At 38.2% G+C, this 27,076-nt stretch overlaps 1 protein-coding gene across 1 annotated transcript; it reads right to left on the bottom strand.

Annotated features, from left to right (window-relative positions):
• Positions 1-1,481: 1,481 nt before the first annotated feature.
• LOC139722373 (dnaJ homolog subfamily C member 21-like) lies at positions 1,482-14,047 on the bottom strand. The gene is made up of 16 exons (XM_071633680.1): positions 13,917-14,047; positions 13,423-13,551; positions 12,419-12,507; positions 11,670-11,795; positions 10,609-10,782; positions 10,371-10,421; positions 9,667-9,746; positions 8,406-8,527; positions 7,981-8,062; positions 7,251-7,502; positions 5,876-6,007; positions 5,180-5,308; positions 4,094-4,201; positions 2,610-2,771; positions 2,091-2,136; positions 1,482-1,679 (listed from the first exon to the last, which is right to left on the bottom strand). Exons 1-16 carry the CDS (start codon positions 14,020-14,022, stop codon positions 1,482-1,484), a joined length of 1,986 nt encoding a protein of 661 aa, XP_071489781.1. The 5' UTR covers positions 14,023-14,047.
• Positions 14,048-27,076: the final 13,029 nt, after the last annotated feature.

Here is a 27,076-nt window from a genome sequence, read left to right on the forward strand (position 1 = left end):
AACAAAGGAAATAAATTAATTGGACAGGAGAAATTAGCTTGTTATATCAGTTACAGTGTATTTTGTAACATCAGATCTCTTTATATCGAGTTTCCACTCTGCTGTGAAATTGAACAGAAGCTTTGACTTGTAAGACAACTAAAAACCAATCTGCCTCTGGCAGCCCCTCTCTTTGGCATGTTGATCAAATGACACAAGTGTATGATGGGAAAAAAATATATATTCTTGAAACTGATTATTGCATAAATGTTGAATCGTCTCATCCTGTCCACATCCAGAAAAGCTTAACAGGATGTTTACAAACTGATCATAAGAGATTATTGTTCGTGTTTAATCTAATACATTGAATTCAATAGTCTTTGGAGGCCTTGGTGTCCTGAATCTCAACTTCCACGCAAGTCACTGCATACAGATCTTCACATGCAATAGTCCCTCATGTTCAAAATGATGCAGGATGTACTATGCCTTCAAGTTGACTGTGGTAATTATTACAATCAGGCTGGATACTGTAGTGACAGTTCATTATAATTGAAAAAAAAAAGTGTGCAGAATTTCGTTGAGATTTTCATGTGTTAGCACAAAACAGCCTGATATTTTGTCACCGTCACTGTGCAAATTAGACAGGATTTCACTGCATCATGATTTTCCCAATGATTGTTCCTACAGTATATATATATAAATCCGTGGCTTTCTCTGTACTTCAACAGATTTGCCTCCCTCACAACATAATCACTGCTCAAACCCCTACAACAATTTCATGTGGAAGACATAATTTCATCTTCTTGAATTCATTTTAAGCCGAATGGCATTTCAGTGAACATTTGTTGGCAGATCAAAGGGGAGCCCTCTGGGGCTATGATATCATCTCATCTAATTTGCATATATGACTGCCACTCCAGATACTGTTCCCAAAAGCATGGGAAGATTTGAAATTCCTTAACTGCCTTACTTTCCATTGTCCAAATTTTGTGAAAAATGTCTTATGTACTGTTTGTTTGAATTCACTTTTCATTGGGTCAACTTCCGTGGAGTGAACTTTCATTTGGATGTTTGGATTGAGGCATACAGGGGATGAGACTTCAAAGGGATGGTATAGTTTTGCTTGAGATGGGGATTCAGATTTCAACTTTTTGCAAAGTAATTAGAAACCACTTATATGAAATAATAAAGAGCACACAATTGTAAGAGGAATTAAATGCTTTCTTGATGAAAATCAGTTTTGAAATGGCTGAGATATCCAAAAACAGAGTAAAACAAAGTGTTCCTTATAAAGGTTGAGTCCTACCTTTAATTAGGACCATTTTGTTCTCAATCAAAACTATACCATCTCTTTAACTGCAGTGTCACTGATGCTCTGCTCTTCTTCATCATAAATATTTGAAAATAGAGTTTTGATGCTGCAGCAACCAAACTACCAGCTTGGCAAGTCAGCAGACACCAATTCAATATTTTGTATAAATATGGCAGGTTTGTGGCATCCATTATTCTAGTTCATATCTCCCTCTCTGTCTTTTCTTTTTCTTGGAGCCCTTTGGGGCAGAGGGGTGATTTGACGCGCCGACTTCGGTGGGTAGCCGGAGAGCGTGACCCGTGGCATTGACGTGCTTGAACAGCTTGTTCCGTGACGAAAAGTGCGAAGAGCACGTGTGGCAGGTGTGTTCGGCTGAAGATGTGGAAGCCTGTGGCAAAAAATGAAGAGGGAGAAAATGAGTCGTGAGGCAATGATGTAACCAGATCTTTTTGGAAGTTAATGAAAGAACATCTCATACGTCATACACATGAACAAAAGCATCTGAAGCCTGTGGTATTTTGTGGTGTAAATTCATCAGAAACGAGATAGATTCTGCATTGTTGACTTATTCGGACAACATAAACATTAAACAATACTTTATAATGATCATCTGCACTTACGGTATATTGTGACGAAAAATAACACAAACTGGTAAAACAAAGAAGCACTGATGGAAAACATGCATTATCATACAAAGGAATTGTGAGCACTGACATATTGTGGGGTGAAGAAAAAATAAAGATTCTTTCTTTCTCCCTATCAGTAATAACTTGAAAAATGAAAGATTTAAGATGCTCACCTCCGTTGCCTTGTGAACTTGATTCCTGTCATGGTTTGTTTGATGTCTGGTGGATTGAAAATTAATGAAACAAGAATCAAACATACAAGACAATAAAATAAACAATATATAACATCTGTAATAATCAATTATATCAAAAGTCAGTCACCTACATGTATGTTTATGAAATAAAGACCTGGGTGCAGTTTACCTCAGAGGGATAGAGAGAACTCAAAGTTCCTGGACAGAAGTATGTAAAGTAAGTTTCAACATTATCGCTACTTTATGACGCTTGCTTATATGTTCGTGCAAGATTACAATAGCCCTCATTTCCTTTAGACTGTTATGGACAGTGAGATACAAATATTAATGATTCATATGTTAATACTGCTTTTCTAATCTAATCCATGTGTTGATATTCATATACAGTGAAATCAGCCAACCATGTAATAACAGTAGGCATGGCTTCAATACTAAAATCATTCTGAACGGGGTAAATGGACTAATTTGGAGTGAAGATAAAGATGCATAGAATCCCACCTCGAAGGTTGTTGACTTGGATCTCGGCAGCTTTCATCGGCAGGTTCCCCAATGTGCAACCTCTCCTGCACATCAGTCCCAAGACTGTCCGGATCCAATGTCTCCTCTGGTATCTTCTCCACATCGTCATCTCTTTGATTGTCTTCCTCTACTTTCTCCTTCCTGTGATAACAAAATTTTGAAGAAGACGAAACCATCTAAAATGTGATCTTCTCCTGACACTGTATAACCACCACTGCTTGATCGGGATGACTTGGGGGGTAAAATCTTTGTCCCAATTAAGCAACTGTCTGTGTTACACCAATAAGTGCTCGGCTAAAGTTTGGGCATGGCTAAGTCCATCATGCTGGTAGCCTTTTGTCAAGGCCCTCTCACCGTAATGTGGCTATAACGAACGAGCGAAGTGAGTCCAGCCGAGCACGACAGCGCGAGGGCCTTTTGAGATCTACTTCAAGCATTATTATTCATGACACATGAACCTGACTGAATAGTCATATTAACAGGTTCTGGTCGACCAATGGAATGGTGCGCTCCCCACAGCCTCCATGTTGGCGTTGTCCGACCTGTTCACATGCATCACTGACCACCTGTGGAAGTCTGTGGCAAGCATTCGCCATAATAAATAAAGCAAATTGGGCTGGGGCAGACAGATACACTGATTGGTCGATTTTTCGGGGAGCAAAAATCGGTAATTCACAGGGCTAACATAAAGATGCGAATCAGATCTCAAAAGGCCCTTGCTCTGTCCAACTGAGCTGAGCTTCCTTCGTTTGCCCCCATTTGCTCACCACCATACAGCAATAGGGCCTTGGCAAAAGGCTAGCATTTTGGGGTTGTAAATCCCACGGTTCATATCTTTATGTCTCCATGCATGTAGTTTGTGACATGTAACTGGTCAAGGATTTTTACATACCAATGGTGACACTGTGCATGGATGATATTGAAATTTGTTGAAAAAATCGGAAATCAAAATTTTCAGGTGATTTTGATACATGGACAAAGCAAAATGTGTGTAGACTTGGGAAAAAAAAATCTGAAATCAGATTTAAATCTACAGAATATCATGCCTGACTGTGTCAAATCAATTGAACTAAATTCCTTTTGTAATAAGAATTTTACAGAAAGTTTTTATTTTTGTATGCTGGTTGGTTAATGTGTCCTGTTTAACTGATGCTTTTTTCCAGTCAAGGGATTTCACACGCAGATTCAGTACCACGTTTCACAAGGCAAATTTCATATTGTCTCGCTACATCATATAGTCACTGTTAGGGCCTTATTTGTGAAATCATGCATTAAATGAAGCTGAAGTTGCCTTTTGTTACTACTGCCATCAAGAGGCAATCAAATTGAAGAATTTATGAAACAGCTGCAGCTCATAATGACATAGAAACATGCTATTCTTGTAAGCCATCTCTTTCTGTTACTTGAAGCTGTACAATTTTGCTTGAATATGATGAACATCTCATACGAATGTGCGTGCTCACTTGTCGTCTTGCACATTGTTGAAAAGTTCCTCTCCATTTTCCTCCACATCTTCATCTCCCAGCATCTCGCGCTGTTGCCGTCTCTTCTTCTTCTGTTTCTTGGAAAGCCTTGAAGATGACGAAAATGGACACTTAAGTAAAGAGCGAATTGTCTTCCAGGTCGTCACACTTTTTCCTGGGTATCATTATATATCCCTACATATCATTCTTGGGTATAGTATACATATTTATATACATAAGCAAGGGAGTACCATGGTATAGTAGACAAGGCCAAGGATTTGAAAACAGAAGTGCGAGTTTGAGTCCTGCATGGTGGATTCACCTTTGGACAAGACGTTTTTCTGAAAATTTTTCATATGACTCGGGTGTATAAATGGGTGCCTGACAATGCTGTCAATATCAATAATAGTTGGAAGGCCGAGTTAACACCCAAGAGGCTACCCTGCATAAATGTGACTATTATATAATTTTTCTTGTTCTGGCAAACTCTTGATATTAGACAAGTAGAGACTGGTGTTTGATGCTTATCATGGTCCCTGTTACAATAGATGCATACAGTTTTGAGATAATTTGTGGGGAAAACACTCTGTACCTAACATCTGTACCTCATCTGTGCCTATCTGACCTTTGTGTTACATCGCTCCTTCCTTTGAAAACAAAGGGACCATCACTAACAAACATTTTGATCTCAATACCCAACACGTTTCTTACCAAAAATCTAAAATGTATACATTTTATACAATTACACACACACACACACAAAATCAGCAGAAATAGCTATTCAGCAGAAATAAAAATATTGCAACACTGTTTCTCTTTCAATCAACAAGATTTATGTACCTAGTACTGAGAAGAGGAGAGCAACGTATCATCACAAGACTCACTGAAGCAATAATATCCTCTACATGAAAGCCAACTAACAAGTATTTCTGTTCTTATTATGGTACATAAGTAAGCTTACTTGGTAATTCATCCTTCTCAGTTTTGGCAAAAGGGCCAAGATCTAAAAGAATAACTTTTATTTCTTATTATCGATATGATAATTGTAAACATACTAGTGGACATACGGGAATAGTCTTTGCTTACTTTGCCTTGTCAACATTGTTAGCATCTTCTTTCCCGTCAACTTTTAAAGGTCCAGCCTTATCACCCTCGTCCTCCTCCATTCCTGCCTTGGCCTGTTGCCTTCTCCTCTTCTTCTGCTTCTTAGACAACCTGAACAAAAAGAACAGAAACAAAATCAAAATTTGAAGAAAAAAAAAATGATCATAGAGATCTGTAAGTGACACAGTTTCTTACTTCATTACACCTGCTGGTGATGGGCAACAAAGAACATGATTACCTCTGTGATTCAAATTCAGATTTTGGACAGTAAGTTTCAGTCAAACCAGTATATTTGTAAGTGTTTAATGACAGATACATTTCTTCATGTTTAGTTCAATTTTGTGAAAACACAACCAAATAAAAACATCCACAAAGCACACAGACACAATGTGTCATACAAGAGCTATAGATACACACACAAACCTACAGTGATTTGCCGTGCACTGCTTACATATTCTACCACGGATGAGTGCGGTCCTGAAAACCGCCTACTCAGACCTGCCACAAAATGAGTAAGTCTTTTACAGGACCATACTCAGCCATAAAAGAACACTGATGCACCTCAAGCCAACACAACAACAACATCAAACATGCAAACTTTCAGAGAACACACACACATACAAAACACCAAAAAATATACAACCACAACAACAACTAATGCAGTGAAACTGAACATACTTAGTTCTGGAGTTCTCCAGTTCTTCATCGACCTCCTTGTCATTGTCAGGAGGGTAAAGGTCAGGTTCCACTTCCTCCGTCTCGTCTGCCTTAGCCTGCTGTCTCCTCTTTTTCTTCTGCTTCTTGGTCAGTCTGTGACAAGATGGAAGTATGGAGTAAAGACCACAGAGCTTGCTCATATGAATATCACAACAAAAATCTTGTTTCAGAGGATTGACAAACAAGAACAAGAGTTTACATGAGTGCAACATTTACAAACATGACACTGAGATACAACATAGAGTGAGAGACAATAGTGACATTATCTCAACACTGCCATTATTATTCATTTTAGGCTAAAATCAATCAATCAATTAATCTTTAAACACAAGATATGTACACTATACTGTATACGCCATACTTTTCGCGAGTCTAAATCTTCACGAATCAGGAACTCCTGACGATTTCGCGAGTTGTTAAATTCGCAATCATGGAGTCCTGTACTGAACGGACAAATGTACATGCTTACGTCACATTCACATTGGGATCAGTTAATATTTTCGCGTGTCTTCAATTTTGCGAATAGCACCCAACTTGCGAAATTCGCGAAAATAAAAACCTCGCGAAATATTCGGCGTATACAGTACTTTACAACAAAAGTGCCATATTTGCATTTACATAAGAAATCAATGTCATGTACAACAGGATTGGATCTGTTACTTGTGACATGTCTCTTGGGGATACTCCATCAGTACATGCCAACAATTCATCAACATCAACTTGTCACAATTGCAGAAATTGCACTTCAGTGAGAATCTTATTCCACTTCTACAAGCATAAAACAACAAGCATGAAAACCAGCTTTAGAAAGCAACTCTGTTGTGAAAACTTTATTGAAGAGTTGAATTCTCTCTCATCTTCATCAAATTGATTTAGATGGTCATGGTTGATTTAATCTCTGGAGGATTAAAAAATATAAAATAAACACAACTCCCACTACAACAATGTCCTCAGGACTAGCACTTCTCTTTTGTGTTGTATCGAAATGTCATTACAGCCAAAGAGATTTTACATCATACTGTAGAAGTGGAAATTTTTGCGGTGTTGAAATTATCACGCATTTCGCGCAACCAGAAACTAGTGCAAAAATAAAAGCACACAAATATTTTCGCTTGCCATGTGTTCCTGTGCGTGATGTCTTGATTTCGCGAAATTAAAAACATGTAAAACCCATCTTGCCCGGCCAAGCGTGAAAAATTATTTGCGCACAAATATCCACTTTTACAGTAGGCTAAAGTGATTATAATTTTGGAACCTCAGTTTTTATTACATTGTAACAAAATTTTGTTATAATTGTGTTCATTGTAATGGGAGTGCCCTGTATATAGCAACTCACTTTTTCCTCTGCTGTCCTGAACCATTTACAGAAACATCAGCCAGCTCCTCATCATCACTCTGAAGTCTCTCCTCCACTTCTTCTCCATCTCTTCCTTCCAAATCTTGTCCATCCTCTTCTTCTTTTTCTTCTTCCTCCCCAATCTCCTCCTCCTGCTCCTCTCCGGCAAACGCCTCCTCCTCCGCCTCCATCTCAGCTTTCAGCAGGGCCATGTTCTCCCGGTGTTTCTTGGAGTTCTCATGGTTGGAGAAACTGCAAAGAAGAAGAAAAAGAAAATGTGGTAAGAAAAGAGAAAAGAAAGTTAAGGGGGTCGAGGGCACTATTCCTTCATCGTCCTGAACATCCACAAACTAATGTCAAGATCCACTGAAGTTGGCTCTCAATAGCTTTGGCATAGCTCTACAACTGACACACACCACTACAACAGTACACTAGTTTCGTATTCATACAGTACCAGACCTTTTCAAAAATCTTACAACAAACCTATGCTTCACTGTTGTCGTTGTTTTTTTTAATGTACCAAATATATTTTTGGAATGAGAATTCTAGCTTTGATGTGAGATTAACCTAAAACAGAAAGAGTTCATTACCATTGATAGAGCAAGATTAAACTAAACTCTGCCCAGATACTTAGTAAAAAATTTACATCTGTCGAACATATCTCCTAAAACTAAAATTACAAGTGTGACTTATAATTGAATGATAAATTTGCTTGATGACTGGAACTTACGCTTTGGGGCTTTTAAAACTCTTGTTGCACGCTACACAGAACAGGTCATCCAGATCCTCTTCAACCTCCTCTTCCTGTGAGTCTGTTTGTTGAAAATGATCATGAATAAAAATTAACTCGTGTATGGATGAAAAATAATAGAGTGATAAATAAATAAATAAATACACATATATCAAGAAGTCAATTAATATGAAATAATAAATAAATGTATAAAATGAGATTAGGAAGAAAAGGATAGGAAATATGCTTTTTACAACATTTTAGTAATTCATGTATTGATGCAAAAATCGTAAATTTGAATGAACATGCAGTACTCGTTGCCATGAGGGATCAGAACTATCACTGGCCATTGGATGTAAGCTCGATAGTCTAGCGGATATAACGCATGTCTAGCAATCAGGAGGTCAGGGGGTTCGAATTTGTACCTGTGCTCTGGTCCTCACTCTCTGCCCCGAATTCATCATCCAGCGTTGCTTCCATGGCCCTGAACTCCTCTTCCATTTCCTCCATAGCCTTCTGGCCCTCCGCAGCCAGCTGCTCATACTCCCTGTGATGATACAACACAAAAATTGCTACTGTTGGCATCTAGAGACCCAGACTCACAAAGGGACAAGGAGGAGGGGGGGGGGGGGGGTGGGTGGGGGGGGGAGAGGACACAAAGATAGAATCAAGGGCTACACAACCTGATTTTTTTTTTAATGCCTCTGCCACGAAGTGTTGCCGGAGGCATTATTTGATATAAGAAAGAAAGAATTGAGGACTAACACATGATTCTTTTTTTTTAATTTAACAAAGAAAGGATTGAGGACTACCATTAACTTATAATATCTAATAATAGTAGTAATGTGATTATCGTTTCAATTTCAAAGAATTGTAATTATATCCATTCTTGGTGTAAATACTGGGATTGTTTGGCTTTCTTTTGGTCTTCTTATCATTAGTTGACTCATTTGAAATTTGTTTCTTTTTTAAAATGTATACTGTACATAATTTAAGTTGAAATTTGTGTATTTCTCCATCGTACTTCGCCATGGCAGTATTATCAATAAACCTGATTGACTGACTTGACTGACTGACGGATGGATGGATGGATGGATGGATGGATGGATGGATGGATGGAGGGATGAATGAATGAATGAACGAATGGTCCCTTTCTTTGCAGGTTCATATAATTCTTGCATTTTATCTTCATACAAATATTTGCAACAAAATGTCATGCTTGTCAACTTTTCATCAAAATGAGATTATTGTCAACTCTTTCAAACTTCCCCTCATCCAGATTCCATCTATGTCTCCCCCTCATAATAAGAAAGCAAGATATCTATGATTTATCAGAAAATCAAGTCATCATCTGCATTAAAGGGGATGGCTAGTAACTGATCAGTGGGAATGCTGGGGGATGATTGTTCCAATCCTTGCGGGAGTCATTTACGAGTACATTATATATCTATTCATATTATTGAGTGAAAATTATTTGCTTCAGAATGGTCTCATATTCAAGTAGTGTGCAGTTTAATGTTTCCAGGTTAACATGCCTGTACAGTGATGGGGCAATCGTTAACGGGCTCCACTAATCAGTTACTAGCCATCCTCTTTAAAGACAGATAGATACAGCATGACTCAAGTTTATTGACTGTGAACATGTCATCAATAGACACCATAATGAAATGAGAGAATGCAGCTCACTTTGCCCTCTGCTTCCTTTGTTTCTCTCTGCGTTCCTTCTCAAGTCGCTCTCTTTCTGCTGCTTTTTCTTCCATCAGTTTCTGTTGGAAGACAGAAAACCCAAAGAAGCATTAGCATAAAAAAGGCACAGTTGTGTAACCAAAGTTTAGCACATCATATGAAGATAAGATATCACATTTCACTTGCATACCTTATCATATCATTTTGTACATTTTGTAAAGCAATTCATAACATCATTCGTATTATTGAATTGAAAGTGAAATATGTTTCTATGTATTTATATTGGACTCTGATACAGATGGCTGTTGGGTATAATAAACTTTCACTTTCAAACAAAGTAATTCACACCTGTAATAGAAGCATTATAAAAGAAGTGAATGACTTCTCCCCAACAATCATATCATTTGATTTATACTCGGACTCGACTGAGGCTGTACAAAACACCCACATTCATAGTTCATAAATGGTTGTGCATTCATGCATCAAATTAGACAAACTGATCGCACATCTACAGAACTTAACCTACGGAGAAGGGTGATATGTGAATGATGTGAGCGACACAAAGAAAGGCATACTTTTTCACAAATCTGCACCTCTCGCACGCATGCACAGACACAGGTGGTTTATTCACTTTCATGAGAGGCAACATGGACTGGTTTGGGAGCTAAAGAGTTAAAGAATTTGTCACTGGGTACAGCGCTTACCTTGTGTGCTTGTACTCTCCTGTCCTTCTTCCGTATGTAGGACACAAGAAGCTGCAGAGATAAGAAAAATCAAAACTTTATACTTTGAATTGGCTCCTCTTTCCTCATCAAAAACAGAAAGGACGAAAGACTTTGTTACAAATACCTTGAACACAAACATTTCTAAGGGCAAAGGGATGAATTTAGTGATGTCATGCACACATGACGATGGTAATCTTTGCTTGCAAGAGCGTCTCACCTGAACCTGCTGGTTCCACGCCTTCTTGGCTGCCTCTCGCTTCTTCTTGTTATCTTTCTCCATGAGGCGTGCTACGCGTCTGTTCGGAGCGTCACGCGTGTCATACTCTTCTGCCCACACAAAGGATCTCGCTGTACGGTAACTCTGCCAGTGGGCATAGAATGGACGGACAACCTGGCGGCAAAAAAGGCAACACCAATTGAATTCCCTGTGTAATTTGCTTAAATCTATAACAGATTGATACTCAAGAAAGTAAACTTGAATCAATATTTGATACGCCTACTAAAGAATCAGTACTGTCAGTTCATGATCAGTTTGTAAGGGAAATGTGTGCTGACTAAAAATCTAGGAAATTTATTTGTGAACTGATTTTCACACATACTGTATACAGCTTCGTTCACAGCTACGAATGTTGAAAGAATCTACATCTTGCTGCTCCTCTTATTATTGTTTGATGGACAGTGAAGAGAATGAAGGCCATTTCTTCTTCTCTTCAGCGACATAATGGGTGCAAGCAGTTAACCTCCATCCCAATATTTCATCATTTTTTGTTTTTGTTTTTGTTTTAATAAAAGGTGTACATTGGCATTCAGACATCATTTGTCAAATCTTCAAACAAGTCCTGCCTGGTTTATCAAGAATCCAAAACACTTCATCCATGTTCTTATGTTTTTTGATGGCATCTTCAACCAAAAATGTGATAAATGAGTTTATACAAATTTTCCCAATACTGATGGTAATCCTTACATGATGGTAACTTGAGACTGTGCCATGCTACATAGACAGATATTTGATTCTTGATAAAGCCATAATGAGCCAAGTCTTTTTTTAAAGACAACAAAATATGTGCGAGTAAGGGCTACTTCAGGGAAAACAGAAAGCCAACACTGGGGTGTTTACTTGCATGGGGGCCTCATCCTACACATTCTTTTGAAAACCAGAATGTTACCCATAGTCTCATTGCACAAGGCACTTGCTACAAACGTACACGAGTGAAAATGCCAACATTCACAGCATCACATATAAATCCTGAAACCCGACAGCCTGTCCATTGTCACTACCTCATCATAGTCACTCTGAGAGTCACCGAAGCTCGGTGCATTAGCCTCTGGGTCACCCTCCTCCATGTATCGACGATCCTCTTCTGTAATCTTGAAGAAGATGTCACGGTATACTGCATAAAATCCCTGGAAAAAAAAAAAAACAGACAGAGAGCATGCTGATTGTTGAAGTCGGACACAACTCATGAGAAATCATCCTCAAATGGAATTAAACTTTCATGTCTTTACGACGAAGAAAAGAACTGAAAAGGATCGTTTTTATTGTAGTCTGTTTAAGGTTTTATACTACCATGGGCAAGTATACCCTAATATCCCAAAGGACTTTTTCCTACTGACATAAGTTACTACATTGAGAGAATAGCAAAGTTTCAACTTCAATTGTCCGGAAGTACAATGTAAGCTAACTTTCAGTTAAACCGCATAATACAAATTTGCATTGTTTCCCAGATACCTTTTTACTGATTAGGTAATGAAATGCCATTTCTCCCATTCCATCATCACTATTAAAAAAAAAAAATCCATTCAAATGACACAATGCAAGAAAAATACTGCAACAGTGTACAACTTTTTTTACCAGGATAGTGTCAATATGATGTAAATGTAACTTTAACAAAATGAAATCTCCCAGAAATGCCTTCATATCATAATAAGACATTGATGAATAGCTTTAACTTAGTTGACTGCTTGGCAAAAAGATCCACCCCTGCTAGTTTGATAACCAAGCTGGCATCTGTCACTGGTCCACTTACATCTTTGTCATCTCCGAAGCCGGTGTAGGCCGAAGGGTTCATGAACTCCATCACGTTAAGGAAGTCATCTTCATAGTCCTCACCAAATCCTATAACCAATAAGATGAAAGAAGAAGGGAAAAAGAGAAGGTAGAAAGAGAAAAACAACTCTACAGACTGCTCAAAGCCAAAATAAGGAAATCGACAATCCCAATTCTAAATATGATCTTAAAACGGTAATGTCTCACACTGTTGACTAGTATGATGTGCTTTATTCTAGTAGCAAATTTCGCTTACAGTTGTCATATCAGTCATCACAAAAGATCACAATGAATAAGAATTGATATTCCTCATTTCATTTTGTTTCCTTTTTTGAACATCTACATTTAACACAGTGTTAGAAAATGAATGGGAGCACCCTTTGTTTGATATCATGGCATACCAAGATAACAATTGTATTCATATGACTCCAAGTGAGGAATGATAACCCAAGTTTGGTAGTTTGTTTTCACTTCATGTGTTTGTTAGTCTGTTTGGTTTTTTTTTTTTCATTGCAATGACGGGAAAATGGGCAACTGCAGCAATGTACAACCTTTCAAAACTGAAAACAAGAAGCAAAGAACATTCAAATTGGGATATTGTGAAAATTTTCCCACTGGTGGTAGCTAATTCTATCTTACTAACACTGCCAAGATTAACCTGCAAGTGCTTTTATCAAACACTTCTGGTATGTGCCCAGGAGTTGTGGAAATGAATCACACATTACATGAGATTTTATCAGCATCAATCATCCCTCCTATGGTCAAGGAAGAGAATTGTTTGTCTCTACCTGACTGAGAAAGTCTTATTCTGAACAGCAAAATGTAGTATCATGGGCGGATACAGGAATTCTGTAAAGGGTGGGGGGGGGGGGGGGGGGGGCAACTTATATTTTCTGATGCAACTTCCGGGTTTCATTTCATTTTTGTCTTTTTATTTCTTTTGTTTAAAATGAAAAATAAAGGGGATCCGCCATTGAGTATTACCTCCTCTGATGATGGCCTCCCAATGTTTATCATACCACGCCCTCTCCTGCTTGTCTCCAAGCACATCGTAGGCTCTTTGGATGACGGCAAAATAGCGTGTGCACTCCTCCACATTGTCTGGATTCTTATCTATTGAGACAGTTGGAAGAAAATGAAGTGGCGTGACCTACTAGCACTACAATGCAGTACAAACACTTCAAATACCGTAAAAAGGCGTAAGCGCGAAGCGCAAGTCAAAATCATGTATCGCTAAAATGAACATGATGAAAGCAAGATATTATTAAGCAGAGCCAGAGGGTGACGATATGAGGTACGAGTTTTCTTCAATTTGTTGGCCCTCTCTGTACAAGTGAAATTTGTAAGATCGAAACTGCTAATCTAGCTTGGGTATTTGTTCCAAGTTTATCATGACAGCACATTTTATATTTCCAACATATACTAACACGAGTGGGACTAGAATTTCGAATGACCGGTTTCTTGTTCAGCCAACATACCAGGATGCCATTTCAAAGCCAGTTTACGGTATGCCTTCTTCAGTTCATCGTCTCCGGCGTCTCTAGAAACACCAAGGACCTCGTAGTAACATTTTGTTTCAGGCATCTTCTCTTTATTTCCTCACAATAGAAAAAAGAATGAAATTCTTCAATCAAGTTTGCAGCACACATACACAGTTTCGTGTGCCGTCGTCGTCTTGTAGTGAGCAGTCAGTGCAGCGTTGCCAGGTCCCAACAGAGCAAAATCACCAAAAGGCTTGTAAAAACTCACCAAAAGCCATCAAAAATCACCAAATTTGGAAAAGCGTAGGTAAAGCTTCAATTTCAAGACAAAATTATATCAATAAACCTTTATCAAACACTGCGCCAGTCTCGGTGCAATTTTCGGCGCACCGTAGTCACACACACTAAGTGCAAAATGTGTACGATGTGTGTGGATATTTGACTATGAGTGTTTGTGTGTGTCGCTGTGACAAAAAAAAAAAAAAAAAAAGGGGGGGGGGCACATGTTATGTTTCTGCAGGAAATAAGGGGAAAACTTTGGGCAAAATGCATTTTCGTTTTCAATTAGTGTGATTATTTTTCATGGGTCTAAAAATCACCAAAAAGTTACCAAAAATCACCAAATTTTGATTTGGTTACCAGGCTAAAATTTTGTCACCAAACAACTTCAAAAATCACCAAATTTCACCCTTTTTGGTTCCCGAAATCACCATCTGGCAACACTGACTTGATATTAGGCCGTATACACATCGAAACTTGTACACTGCCGCTATTCACTTGTACAGCTAGCTAGCTAGAAGCCGACACACCGTGCAGTGTACTTTTCCCTGCTCGAACTGCGCACATGGCTTTGCGACATCGCAGAAATAGATTGCGAAATAATGATCTATCGAAATGCGATCACAGTATTTTTGAGTTGGACCTAGCTCCATTGTTGGATTTAGGTGTGGATTTGTAATACAATATAATAACCACACTGAGAGTATCGAGACACACGAGCAATCTTATTATGCTACCTGTTTAAAAATGTCAACAGGAGATATCATTTCCACCGCTGTTACAAACGTTTTCTAAGATAATCATGTTTGTGAAGATATCGATATGAGTAAGAAAGAAAGAAAAAAAAAACACTTTGGCATGAAAATAAGAGAAAACATGGACGGGTAGACCTACAATCATTACATAAACCATGACGTTGGTAATAAGAATGATACTTATTGTAACATCAGCACACAAGTGTACTACCATAATACATTCCTAAGATATATGTCATATACCGCTGGATCAATACACCACTGGAATATTGCACTACAGAATATATCCCTAGAATATTGTGATCGGAATATACCACTAAAATTATATTACTATGATACTACTACAATGCACCACTAGAATATATAACCAGAATATACCACTGGTCACTGGAATATACCCGCCTATTGAATATACGACTGGAATATATCACTGGAATATACCACTTGGATATACCACGCGAATATACCAAGTGAATGTAGGCCTGCCAGCGTCCATACCACTTGATGCCACTGTTACTACACGTGGTTATCAGTACACTGCAAGTGAAAGCACCACCTTAAGACAACCAGAATATATACTATGATAGAATATATCACTAGAATGACTTACTTGACTTAAGTCGGGTAGTATTCCCGAGATCCATGGATGATGGATGATTTATAAGCGTTATACTCATGTCTAAGTGGAATCAGAATCACTATCACCTTAATATACCAATTGTAGTGGGGAGCTATACAATAGTCATGTATACCATTTAAATATAGCTCTTGGCTACTACATATTGTATAGCATTTCAATGAAATACAGGCCTATTAATACCACGTGGATATATCACGTGAAACTATACCAATAGAATTTAACACCATGTGGGTACACCGAGTGTAGGTACTACTAGAACACTCGACCAGAATTTATACCACTTGTACCACTAATACACCACTAGAATATGCCTATATCACTGGAATATAACCACTTGAATAATAGCTTATACTACCAGTTGTATATGTATATCGCGTGGACGTAGGTCTACAATAGTAGGCCTATACCACTGAAACATCATAACACTTGGATACTGTGTCACTAGAATATAGTACCATGAATATATCAATAGAATATTCCACGTGGATACTGAACCACGTGAATGCACCGCTAGAATATACCACTTAGACATATCAATTTTGCATACCACTTGCAGTTTTGCATACCATTTGATACCGTATAGTATGTACCTGTAGACTATCAACACTTGACTGGACCACTACAATATACCAAGCAGAATATACCACTTGGATATACCGCTAGAATATACCACAAGTATAATCTGCCATTAAAAAGTAACACTTGAATATACCACTAGCACTATGACTAGATTATATCACTATAAGAAGATAATAACTTGAATAGCCCACTGGAATGGACATCTGATAACACTTGAACATACACCTGTACCACCAGACCACTAGAACTCTTCACCAAAATATACCACTTGAATGTATCACTAGAATACATGTGCTCCACTAAAAATATACCACTTAGGAGTGTCACTGTATCACTATGTACTCGGCAAATTATACAACTTGAATGCATCACTTAACCCTCTGTGTACCAGTGATACTACCTGCTCGTATAGGTTTACGTGCGAGAGTTGTGCACATTCGACTCGTTGGCACATAAAGGGGTTAACCCGTTGCAGCATGATTAGAATGACCTGTGCTTGTAACCCTTGAAATTCATGTTATTGCACACAGTTGATTATCACGCAGAACGTTTAAATCAAAAGCAGTATCGGGTTTCAAGCAAGGAAACCAGTACAAAAGCAAAACAACAGATAAACAAAGACAAGATCCGGTAAACAAATGGACAAGATAGAAGAAAGCAGGGAGGTCCACCTCCCTGAAGAAACTTCAAGCATATTACTAGAATACAATCTGTTTGACTGTGTCTGCAATAACTATGTTTGCTGCCTCTTAGTGCCCTTTGAATGAACTATCGATATCATCAACACACAAGCAAGAAAAGAAAACAACAACAACAACAACAACATACAATTTCTTTAGTTGCTGTCACTAAACAGTACAAATAGCCTCATGCGTGAACCCTAACACTTCTGTGCTTACTCAGTAGACCAGAAAATGATTGATGGTCATGCTTTCATCTTGTTCTCTCTTTGTTACATTTATCATTTTCATGACGAAAAATTATTTGCCAACAATGATACAATAATGAGAACGAACTATTTTACCATGATGGGAGTTAGAATGGTAGGATATGACATATGAAATGGCATCTTTCAAAAAAAAAAAACTGATGTTCGGAACTTGATAAACTAATTCACTTCTCGACAAATTCAAAAGAGTGCAACGTTTCAATTTAGTATTTACACTGTATCTTTTATTTCGTATAAAAAGAAACCAGAGTTACTATGATATACACTGAAGGCCGCCTTTTTGGACAATTTGGGTTGATTACATTGTGTGTGTATGTGCTTGTGTTTGTGTGTGTGTGTGTGTGTGTGTGTGTGTGTTGTGTGTGTGTGTGTGTGTGTGTGTGTGTGTGTGTGTTTGTGTGTGTTTGGATACTTGTTTTTTGAGGAGCTCTCGGGCTAAGGCATTTTATGTTCAGTTTTTTTTATCTTTATTGTGTAATTTTGCTTTATATTGTGAGCGTTCTTTAATCTTAAAGGGTCATGTAAAAAAAAAAATCACCCATTAAGTCAATGAAAAAATTAGGATCCTGCAGTTTGGACCACAGGCCGTGAGCAGATAAAGCAAATAGTATCTTTTGCAAGGACTATGCCATATGCATTATATTTTCCCTCCCAAAAGGGAAGCTCAGCGTTTATGTCGATTAATCGTATTCCGCGTTACCAGGGAAATGTATATGACGTATTTGGAGATAGTGAATTGGTATAATTACACAGACGGGAGGGAGTTATATTTGACAAACACGTACGGAAGAGGACACTAATAGCAAGGCTATAGAAAGACATTGAGAGAGTGAAGTGTTTCCTCAATGTCAATTTATGGAAGCCTGCCCCAATCTACTGATGGAATGAATGCAGTCGGATGGATAGATCATGAGATTGAGATGGTATAGATAGATTTGATTTTATATTTCTAGTATCTTCTCCGCCTTCCCCAGACCCACATAATTTGGCTTTTATACGTTACTGCCTATATACAAGATTGGGTGCAGACCATTCAGCTCTGTGCGACGCATCTTCATTTCCCTCTTTTTCTACACTTCTTCTAGTCAATCCATCTTCTTGATTTAACCTTGAGCAGATAAATCCGAGTTGAGGAGGGAGCAAACGCCTGGAGAACCACAAACAACCCACTGCCGAAATACGTTTACTATGAACCCTCATTTTTACAGCTATAAATGACTCCCCAGTGTCCTGAGAAGCAACTGTTAAACACACAGAATCTATAAATACTGATATTGTGTCGCGTTGATTTAAATCTATAATATACGTCGATCATAAATGTGTAGATGATTTAGGTGAAGCGGGGCACCATTAATAAGAAAATAAAACAGAGATGACAGGAAAGTATGATCTGAATGATACCCCTTGCTATAAATATGATCGACTTCTTATCGACAGTTTTGGTGAAAATATGGGATAAAAAACGAGGAATTACACATCAGGACCAGGGTGAAAGAGAATGGAATATAGGATGAAAGACAGATTACAAGACAGCCGATGTATTTGCCAATATACGTATAGAAAATAGAGAAACTGGTTGATAGGTACACAGAGTTTAGGACGGATATAAGAGAAATGAATTATATAGTATAGATAGAGAGGGAGAGATAGAGAGATAGTAATTATGTGTAGTGAAGTAGTTGAAAAAGAAGATAAATTGGGATTGAGGGAATCCTGAGAGATAGATAGACAGACAGACAGACAGACAGATAGATAGATAGATAGATAGATAGATAGATAGATAGATAGATAGATAGGTAGAAAGATAGATAGATGGATAAATAGATAGAAAGAAAGGTAGATAGATAGATAGATAGATAGATAGATAGATAGATAGATAAAAGGGTAGACAGAAAGATACATATAAAGAAAGATAGATAGATATAGATAGATAGATAGATAGATATATATATAGATAGATAGATAGATAGATAGAATCTGATAGATAGACAGATAGAGAGGGAGAGAGGGGTAAAGAAGTGGGAGGGAGAGAGAATAATGAATAAACTGTTGAATGATATTTGAATGTACTATATACAATAGCAACCAGAGACTGAGGAGTGAGGTCGAAATAATGACCTCCTTTTATCAAGTATACTGTTCCTACAATATTGACATTATTGAAGGCTGTTCTTTCGACGTCCAATCTAATGAAGTTTGAAAAAAATATCCAAAATGGCTTTGTCCTGAGATTACAAAAAATAAAAGTAATTACAATTCTTCTTAAACATAACATATAAATTATATTCCGCCAGTTATGGTAACTATGGCAAGGTGCACTTCTTTATCAAGGGTAGCCCCTAATTCATTGTTATTACATCCTACCGCTTATTCATACAACGTGAAGTGATAAACAAAGCGAGAGTTACAGCTAATGAATAAGTAAACATCACCTAAGAATACACTTGGGTCATACTTTCATTTCTAGAACTTGTTACCGAAAGGATATGACAGGAAATAGCGGGTTCTCACTGCAAAATCAACCGGTCTGCAGCTAGCTTTGCATTTGTTTCTTCCTGTTCTTCTTGTTCTTGTTCTTGTTCTTGTTCTTCTTCTTCTTCTTCTTCTTCTTCTTCTTCTTCTTCTTCTTGAATGCTCCACTTAATGCACTGAACCAAAACTTTTCAGGCCACCACATTTTTTTCAAACTCACGCACGCTGATAAAAGTATGTTTTTCTTTTATCTTGTTTGACGAGGAACGAAACACACTCATTATTGAGGGAACTCGTGGCTTCAATTTGGAGCCATTCTATGCGATGCATGAATAGGTTTTATGAAAGGGCTTTTTCGACTTTTCTATTCATATGCGCCATTGTATTCGAAACGATCGGATCATGAAAAAACCGCGTGTGAGCATGGTGGTGGGAGGAACAATGTACAGAGCGCGAGCGGGCGTACTGAAAGCGCTTTGCAAGAGAACACGGGAACCGCGTGTTTTCGCCGTGTGCACAAGCAGGCTCAATTGCTCTTCTGCATTACCAGCGTGCGGTTGTATCCTGTAGCACAGGCGTGGTGATCTATACCAATTTCGGCATTCCTCTGCATGCACCTGTCCAAAGTACGTGTAAAGGTACGTAGACTATCTCTTCTTTCTCCAGCCGATTTCTAAAATGTAGAACGAGATGTAAGCATTCCATTCCATTATAGCTCATTCAAAAACGAAGTGAAAATCGACCATGGTTTTATGGTATAAAATGTGAAAATCATTGCGTTGCATTTTGTACATATACAAGAGGCAGTGTCTTTTATACCATTGTATGCGCACTTGTAGTGTCAGGATGTGTAATGGTAGTGGAATATTACCAGGGGGTCGCGACCGGTCGTATACTGATTCGCCGGTTCACTTTTTCTCTCATCGGAAACTCCCCAGTTGCGTCTATATAATAATACTCGTGATGCAACCGTTGATGTTCGGCAATATTTTATATGAATGAATTCGTCCATTTTCGCTGTCTACATTTCGTGGTGAATTAATCCTGTGATTGCGATTACATTATAGCACCAAACGTTATTATTCCCCGTAAGAGTATATCTATATATCTGTCAAGCTTTTAAAAGCAACTGCAGTATATTCCACAAGGGACGGCGGGGAATCCCTTAGGAAACAGCAGTTGTTACACTATAAATGACTGAAGCTAGTCTTCAGTAATCGAAAGTGCGTCTGTTCGCCAATAAGAATATACTGAATCACCATGATCACTGTATGTGTATGTATGCAGCTACCTTTCCCTGCAGTCTGTCTGTCCGTCTGGAAGTTTAGTTTTAAATGATGCGAATTGGTATACCACAGATGCCTTAATGAATCTGTTCGTATTGCCAAGGAGCTATTACACTCGTAATAGCTCCTTGGTTTTGCATTGCCTATGTATGATACACGGTTCTCTTTACACATACAATGCAGTGTACTTCAGTGTCGTGTCCATCTCTGCCACCCCGCTGATTATATGAATGCGTATGATGTCATGGACGGACGGCTCCATTGCCGGTCTTTACTATCTAAAATTATGTGCAAAAATTATCTACGTTACATACGAGTTACGTTTAAGTGCATCATTGCCATCAATTCCATAGGCCTATAGCTATACCGACGATCTTCGTGCTTTTCTCACACAGTGAATCTCATCTCATTATCGTTATCGTTCATCGAAGAACCCGTGCATATCATTCATTGAATAGCGCTATACTCGCTATCATGTGTACATCACTATATAAAGCTATAGCAGAATGCATCATTGGTATATATACTGATGCTGCTAGTGATGTTAGGATGAGATGGCTTCTAATCAGATGACGCTAAGAAGCATGACGCGTATTTACAGAGGAATTTTCCACTCCGGTGATAATTTTGCCTTCTATCTAAGATTAAGAAATGGAATCCCATTTTCTTTGCTCATTTTTCCACTAAAGATTAAGAAAGGGTAAAATCGTGAGAGTATCACAGAAAACATTTTGATTAAAATCGGATGAAAATATTAGGGACGCTATGGTAATTACTGCTCATTTCACAGTTGATATGAATATGCAAATGAGTGCACTGATAACCTCACACTTCTCACTATTAAATTTTGTCGAGTAAGTTGTGAGGGGATGATCATCACGACATTATTTGCGTATTCATAACGACTGCAAAATTGCTGTTTCCTGAAAATTAAGTGAAACTTCAAAATGTCGTTTAAAACTTCGGTCTTCCATATTTTCATCCGATTTTGATCTCATTGTCAGTGTCGCCCTAAGGAAATGTTATTCCTTCTTTCCAGACTTAGTTTCGACTGCACTGTATGATCTATACAATCATGTACGTCAGAGACTGTGTTGTAGACTGTTGTAGTGGAGGATGCATGAGTTGCATTCTCTCATTATGACGTCAGCTTCCGCGAATGACCCTAACCAATTATCCGCAGCACAGGCGGATGTGATTTTTTTTTTCCTCTGACCATGTCCAAGTGTGACCTTTTTACTCTTGTCTACGTATACAGCGGGGAGATCTTGTTTGCCGAAAATAGAGACATGTATTTTACAAAGACTATATAAAAGACACCGAGTCGATTCTAAACGGAAATTGTTTCATGCATGATGTCATTCAGGTAATGATAGCCTTTTAATCGAATGTATTCGATATACTAATCAAATTAAAGGGTGTCTCGAGCTAGGATTTACCAACTCAAATTTTACGTAAACGTATATGATGAGACATAGTGATATTTGAGGAGAGCAGAGTAACTTTAATGTTTGACTTCGCTAGCGTACACTGACATACATATACGTACGATTTATATAGGTAAAACTCATTTAGTATCGCACAAAACGTGTTTCGTGGACATTGTTTAATGTTTTTATTCTATGTCCAACTTTGGTGAACCCTCACCCTTCTATTCGTCCGATTTTCCGCCATACACTGCGACTGCAAAACCAGAAACTTTGGCGAATTTCGAGAGGAGCCAAGATTCGTGAAAGCATAAAATACCTGGCGGATGTGTTTGTCTTGCAAAATACAGTGCGTTTAATACCAGTGACAATTCGCGAAAGTTTCATTCCGCGAAAAATGCCGTCGGCTCCAAGTCGCGAAAGATTCATGCCACGAATATATCTGGTTTTACCAAGGAGGGGAGAACATGTCACCTCCCTGGTTTTACAGTAACAGTTTATCTATACTAAACATAACGTGGAGTTACACTTTTACGGACCTATTATGATGCCCAGGGATTCTATGCCTCCACTTCCCCGTCTACGTCTAGTATTCCAACCCTTCTAATTATATTTGTATATTTATTAAACAGTAATCAATCGATGCTATGCACCTGTGTGTATCCATTATTAATTATGCGGATGTATACGTACCTATCTCTTTCTGTCCATATATCTATATCTTTCTTTCTGTTTACATCTACCTATCTTTCTTACTATTCATCTATCACACTATCAATAATTACCAAGTTACAAATGTAAATGTAGATCCCTTTGTGTAGTTCCTTAAACTATGTCTATCAATCTAGTTTTCCTCTTATTCATTCTGTTATACCTTTATTGAGTTCACCTAATATCCTTGTTATGCAGTATAGGCCCTATATGTATGTAGGATCCTATATGTGTGTATCTGTCTTTCTGCAGACTGTTAATCTAAAGCAAAGCCTATACACACAAATATTGTTCCTAATGTGTTCCTTTTTATGACTTATATCTTGCATAGCATGATGTCCACTTCAACCGAGTATATGCGTTTCATGCTATCGCTAGATATCACTGTCCCTTCGCTGGAGTAATAAATAATTGCTGAATAGTGATAGGATACTGGTATTATACGACGATAACTTCCAAATTCACTGGCGCCTTTTAAGTCTCATTTTCCACTGATAACCTTAAATGAGATATCAACAGTGGAGGGCATGTACTCAGACGTGGCTGTACTTCATACCAGGACGCATAGGACTGTCTGCGTGGCCAATTATCCGAATCCCGTCGCGTCTAATTAAAAGCCCAACGTATATATACCACGCTATAGGCATCCCCTCTGCAATATGGCAACGCACACTTGCGCACATGTCTCTTTTGTGATTTGTGGCCTTCTTTGATGTGTGCACCTATTATCTCATTGTGATGGCACTATACTGCGGAGACAGAGAGACGTATAATGCCAAGGAGAAAAGATCCGAGACATTTTCAAGCTGTGCATGCATGCTTTCTAAGGGGTCTCTATCTGTGATACAATATGGCACTAGTATAGGTTTAATCCTTGCCAAAGCCTCATAGATGAGTGCACTTGATCAGTGCAGTAAATAGATAACCCTCGGTAAGGGCAAGGAGTTGGTTAGGGGTGATGTTGTTCGCGGTACGACATATAATTATGTTGTAGGACTCGAGCCATGCTCAACGTGAATTTTGGCATTGCGTAATTCATAGAAGCTATGCTATTAAAAGTTCTGAGAATATCTTGTAAAAAAAAAACACGATGTCGTGATTTATCTAGGGCCTAATCTGTTTATGATAATTACAAAATTGTTCATCAAGTATAGTGAAATACTGAGGTGAGTTTCGTGCATCTTTTACACACACGCATGAATGCCAACATTTTTTCTTCAATTCCTGCAAAGCTCAATTTTTCATCACGGTTTAAAGGGATGGTATACTGGTACATTGGTTGAGGTGAGGATTCGGCTTTTAACGTTTTGCGAGATACTTGGAAACCACTTTCTAAGGAATTCAAAGTTTTAGTTGAGGAAAATCGGTTTTGAAATGGCTGAAATATTAACAAAGTGATCCTTATAAAAGATGGGTCCCCTTTTATTAGGATCGTTTTGTTTTGTAGATCGTTTTGTTTTGTATATAGCTATTTCAAAACCAATTTTCATCAAATAAACATTGAATTCCTTTTAGAATTATAATTATGTTCTTTCATATTTCATAAAAGTTTCTCATCGTTTAAAAAATCTTCGTCAAAAAACGTTGGAAACCTGAAGCCCCATCTCAACCGAAACTGTATCTTCCCTTTAACTGTTCAACCATGCACTCGATCAGACAAATGACGTTATGATTGTCACTGTGCAGAAGCTGCAAGGGCCTGTATAACTTTCTTCTTTTCTGGGTGCATAATCAGGGTGGTCCACAACTTGAAATTTGAGCATGTTGCAAGCTCTGAATGTGAGACGTGGAAGTTTTACGTGTGCAGAGCTGACATCACAAGCACGTAGAGCGTACACGTGATATTTTGCGACTTACTTCTCGTTGTCCCGCGTATGTTCGATGTTCTGCCTCATGTTTTGTGCACACACTTTCTTGGTAGTTTGATGTTTCTCAAGTTTTGTACATGTTGTTCACACGTTTAAATACAATGTCATGTTATTTTGAGCATGTTGCCAATTCTAGAGGATGTTGCAGAGCTTGTTGCTGCATGGTTTTTGAGGATGTTGCACAAGAATTCGAGCATAACTGCAGCGACATGCTCAAACCCCTCATGGACCTCCCTGCATAAATGATCAAAAACTGTATGATGATTATATATCTTTTGCGCCATGACATTCATGCTCGAAAAAAGAATAACAGGAACTACAAGGGCGTGTTCGGTTGGAGACATAATATATACGAACTGCATGATGATTACATATCTTTTGCGCGATTAGATATATTTTGCGCCATGGCACTCATGCTTAAAGAAACAGGAACTACAAGTGTCTGTGCACCTTTCTTCATTTTGGGAAGGGTTGGGGGGGGGGGGCTTATGATTATGAACTGCATGATAATCTTCTGTTTTATGACATTCATGCTGAAAAAGTCGTAGATTCAAATTCACAAAGATTCGGGTTCCTCAAAATAATTGGACGCCCTCATGAGACTCGTTATACTAGGCAAAATATTCTCGAATGACAGAATACATTATTTTCGCTTTTTTTTTTCTTTACAGCAGCAGCAGTGTATAAACCTCACATTGTTCCTCCGCCGCCGAAACGCAGAATTCCCAAGAGGTAGTGCGTACAAGGTATTATGCTAGACTCTTTTTTTTTTCACGTGAATGTTGCGAAAATCTTGGAAAGGCGTTGAGATGATGGTGAAATTCAGGTTTTTAAAATTTAAGACGAAATCTGTTTATGGAAACTGGCATGTATTTGTAACAACTTTTTGAATACCTTTTGTGTTCTTCAATTATTATTCATAATAAGAAGGAGATGGATGATACCTTCTTTAAATATTGTTCTATATTGGGGTTGAGACGCTCCGTCCTTTGCAGGCTGTATAGGTTGTGCCTAACTCGAATTTCTTTACGTTCGTCCGACATGACCTATGACCATCAGTAGTGATTCGCTTGTTGTAAGTTTCGCAACGGATTTCTTAGTCATTAATCCATAATGACCAAGTAACAAAAGGCTCTACAGACATACATAACATCCGCCGCGTTCAGATTTAATAATATGAATAGTGTACGAAAATATGCCCTACATTCACCAACATGAACGCGTGATCAAAGAAGTGACGACGAAATAATGGTTGTGTTTCCTCATCAAACACATCACGTCTCTTCTGTATGGTACCAGGGAGGTGACCTCCCTGATGGTACACAACATTGACTGAATAGTGCATGTTTGTCAGCCTGTGTGTATGGGGGTGGGGGGGGGGGGGTGGGAAGTGAATAGTGATACAGTTGAAGTGTACTATCAACGAGGTACCAGTCATATATAGTGCCGTCTCGGTACACTCGTTTAAAGGGATGGTATAGTTTCTTTTAAGACCTGTCTTCAGGTTTCTAACTATTTTGTGTGAAGTAATGAGAAATATGAAAGAGGATGTAGGCCTAATTCCAAGAGGAATTCAACGTTTATTTGATGAAAATCGGTTTTGAGATGGCTGAGATATCCAAAACAAGCAATATTGATCAAAGATGGGACCCATCTTTTAAATTTTAGGATCTTCCTGAGACACTGTTTTTTTTTCTTTTTTTTAATGTGTCAGCCATTTCAAAACCAATTTTCATGAAATAAATATTGAATTCCTCTTAGAATGGTATATGCTCTGTAAAATTTCATAAGTAGTTTCTCAGGACATGTATCTTGCAAAAAATCAATCAAAAGTCAATCCTCATCCCCACCAATGCCATACCATCCCTTTAAGCCTTACCTCGCCGTTTTCCACCATGACAAATTAGTCTATAAGAGGTCATGCGGTGTGGACTATAAACCTGACCCAGGAGGCCTGACCAGAGGCAAGGTGTTCATACGAGGCCAGCTGTAAACGAGTATCCTGTCGACCGTCGATGAACGTGGATAGTTTCTTTACAATGGATAAAAACACACGAACAGGAGGTGGTTATCTGTCGTACTCTTTGAACAATATTGATTGTGACATCACTAGTCTCATCTGACTGTTAGAATCCTATCATTTTCCACACTCAGTATCATGTGAATTTTACTTGATGCAGCCTCTTAACCC

This window comes from Diadema antillarum, unplaced genomic scaffold, assembly GCF_040938485.1.
Source record: "Diadema antillarum isolate AM-2024a unplaced genomic scaffold, OU_Dant_1.0 scf00000164, whole genome shotgun sequence".
In the NCBI taxonomy this organism is placed as follows: Eukaryota; Metazoa; Echinodermata; class Echinoidea; order Diadematoida; family Diadematidae; genus Diadema; species Diadema antillarum.

What these genes read in the sequence shown, in the direction of transcription:
- LOC139722373 (XM_071633680.1), bottom strand. Translation starts at nt 14,022, where the DNA reads ATGCCTGAAACAAAATGTTACTACGAGGTCCTTGGTGTTTCTAGAGAC. An exon ending in GGCTTTGAAATGGCATCCTG is followed by an intron (nt 13,552 to 13,916) that starts GTATGTTGGCTG and finishes CTGTCTCAATAG; the next exon opens with ATAAGAATCCAGACAATGTG. An exon ending in CCAAGTCAACAACCTTCGAG is followed by an intron (nt 2,137 to 2,609) that starts GTGGGATTCTAT and finishes TCAATCCACCAG; the next exon opens with ACATCAAACAAACCATGACA.